The 2,310-nt window shown below is 31.9% G+C and overlaps 1 protein-coding gene across 1 annotated transcript; it reads right to left on the bottom strand.

The window, feature by feature from the left end:
- Positions 1-62: 62 nt before the first annotated feature.
- On the bottom strand, positions 63-1,459 carry LOC9298966 (MLO-like protein 12). Its single transcript, XM_021017914.1, has 5 exons — positions 1,219-1,459; positions 938-995; positions 554-798; positions 325-441; positions 63-229 (listed from the first exon to the last, which is right to left on the bottom strand). The coding sequence occupies exons 1-5, from the start codon at positions 1,333-1,335 to the stop codon at positions 149-151; spliced, it is 618 nt and encodes a 205-aa protein (XP_020873573.1). The 5' UTR covers positions 1,336-1,459; the 3' UTR covers positions 63-148.
- Between the last annotated feature and the right edge of the window lie 851 nt (positions 1,460-2,310).

Here is a 2,310-nt window from a genome sequence, read left to right as displayed (position 1 = left end):
ATAAAGTAACTTGAGTTGAGATATAGATGAATAAACAATTCCGACTGATACGCGATCAAGATGTTAACGTTGGCAACGTCAACTACCGGATTATTAGTCTTTGTTTTCTTTGATTACTACTACAAAAAGAAACTCTATGGCGATGAGATCATGTATGTATGTACATACCATTGGCATATTGGTACTCAATTGTTTTGGTCTCTCTCTCCCATGACTTCCATTTCTTCATCTACATATTACATAACCATATATAGATTAAAAAAAATTAAACACATACAAATATATGAATGAACTTGTACAAAATACATAGAGTAGATCATGTACCTTGGTCTTTCCTAAAGCATAGGTTATAATGCAGTAGAGAACATGAAAAACAGCGAGCACAAAGATGAATATATGCAGCTGGTGGATACCATAAGCAGATACTAATGCTACTTTCCCCTGAAACAAAAAAAAATGAAATCAGATTCCGATATATATATATATATATATGTTTTTGCTAAACAAAAAAAATGGGAAATTACTATAATCAGTAAGTAAATATGAGACTTGCCTTTTCTGCACATTTGTCATAACCCTTGGTGGCTAAATTTCGGCGAGGACTATAAAAGTCTTTGGAGTCAATATCTTCAAGAATTTTGCGGCCATCGTCGATATAATCTTTACCGTATTTAGCAATTTCTTGATGGTTGCTACAAGGATGCCAAGTCGCAGCAATATTTCTTGGAATGCAAATCTGGGAGACTGGTGTTTGCAATACAACCAATAGAAGCGATATGAATCCCAGAAGCATCAACTCTATTTTCATCACAAACCAACAACAACAAAAAAAAAAAAAAAAAAAAGTTAGTCGAGAATCCAAATAGAGAAAGATCAATCATATTGTCATATAAAAAGTCGTCTTTGATGACAATTTTTTATTAAATAGTGAACTTGCCTGCTTTAACCTTTTCAAGAGCTTCAGATAAAGCTTTCTTGTGCTTCTTTTTAAACCACTACAATAAGTGAATAGAAGAATTAGAGATTAATTATGGGGTTACGGAATAAATTTTGATTTCCTGGTTAAGAAAAAGCGAGATGATGCATTAATAACCTTAATATGCCGAAGTAATATAGTAATTAATGAAATTAATTAATGTGTACTTTCGTATCACTTGGAGAAAAGCAAAAAGAGAGAAAGGAAGATTTGGAAATATAAAAAATGGAAAATATACGTACGTGACCAACAAAGTGCAAGAAGTATTCGATCATGATGGAAATGAAAAGGAGAACGAAGCAAACAACAGCAACAGCCCATGTTGGTGTCTCCTCCAACGATCGCTCTTTTATTGCCATTAGTTTCACTGCTCAGAACTCAAAAGCTTTTTTGTTAAACTTTAAACTCTTAAGTTTCTTAGCTTTTAGGGTTTGGCAAGTTTTATCTATAAGGGGAAAAGGGGAAAGAAAGTGATATGGCCTTTGTTCCTGTTATGTCTCTATATATATATTGGAATAGAAACAAGATGCATATGTTTTTTCTTTGGAGAGGGAATTATAAAAGAAAGTCAAACAAGTGAAAGCCGCAATTATTTATTATAAAAATAAGAGAAACGAAGACTTTTGACTAATTCAAAGATAACGACTTGAGATGAAGTGAGATGAAGATAACGCCGTGTGAACTTAGCTACCACTTCTTATGGTATATATACCTTAAAACGATTTTTTCAATTTTAAAAACTAAATTTAGTGTTCGGTCGTTGTGATAAAGACCGAAATTTTGTTCATGAGGCGCATTCATATTTTATGACTTTATGGTACGATCAAAGAAATGATTTTTTCGCAGTTATTATTAATGTCTGCAATGTTGAACTGAAAATATTTTTTAACATATCATAATAATCTATTGAATGAGGTTATATAAAATGTTCTTTTAAGAAAAACGAAGTGAAAGAATCTCTAAACCAAAGTATGGTGGGAAAATTTTCCATGCAAAAGAGATTAGTTTATCTACTTTTGGCAATAAAATAGTGGCCAAGAGTTAAACGAGCGATTTTTTTTTTTTTAATTTTTTTTTGCTTGGGGTAAAAACCGAGCGAAAATTGAAGCGGTCATTTAATGGTTGATATTCCATTCTCAGTTCTTGTTAACTAGGTACGTGGTAAACATGTCACAAAATCCAGTATGATTTATTTTAAATCATGTATTAAGTTTAAGTGCATGTAATATCGTGTGCTATGGGTTGGACGACTATTCATCTGGAAAAAGTTATTAGTTATGTATGTTGTTGGTCAAGACGTTGGATCATCATTGATAACAAGTATGTTAAGATAT

Source organism: Arabidopsis lyrata (assembly GCF_000004255.2).
Source record: "Arabidopsis lyrata subsp. lyrata unplaced genomic scaffold ARALYscaffold_100, whole genome shotgun sequence".
Classification (NCBI taxonomy): domain Eukaryota; kingdom Viridiplantae; phylum Streptophyta; class Magnoliopsida; order Brassicales; family Brassicaceae; genus Arabidopsis; species Arabidopsis lyrata.
This window is presented reverse-complemented; position numbering and strand designations above follow the sequence as displayed.

What these genes read in the sequence shown, in the direction of transcription:
- LOC9298966 (XM_021017914.1), bottom strand. Translation starts at nt 1,335, where the DNA reads ATGGCAATAAAAGAGCGATCGTTGGAGGAGACACCAACATGGGCTGTT. An exon ending in TCTTGCACTTTGTTGGTCAC is followed by an intron (nt 996 to 1,218) that starts GTACGTATATTT and finishes CACTTATTGTAG; the next exon opens with TGGTTTAAAAAGAAGCACAA. An exon ending in ATGCTTTAGGAAAGACCAAG is followed by an intron (nt 230 to 324) that starts GTACATGATCTA and finishes TGTAATATGTAG; the next exon opens with ATGAAGAAATGGAAGTCATG.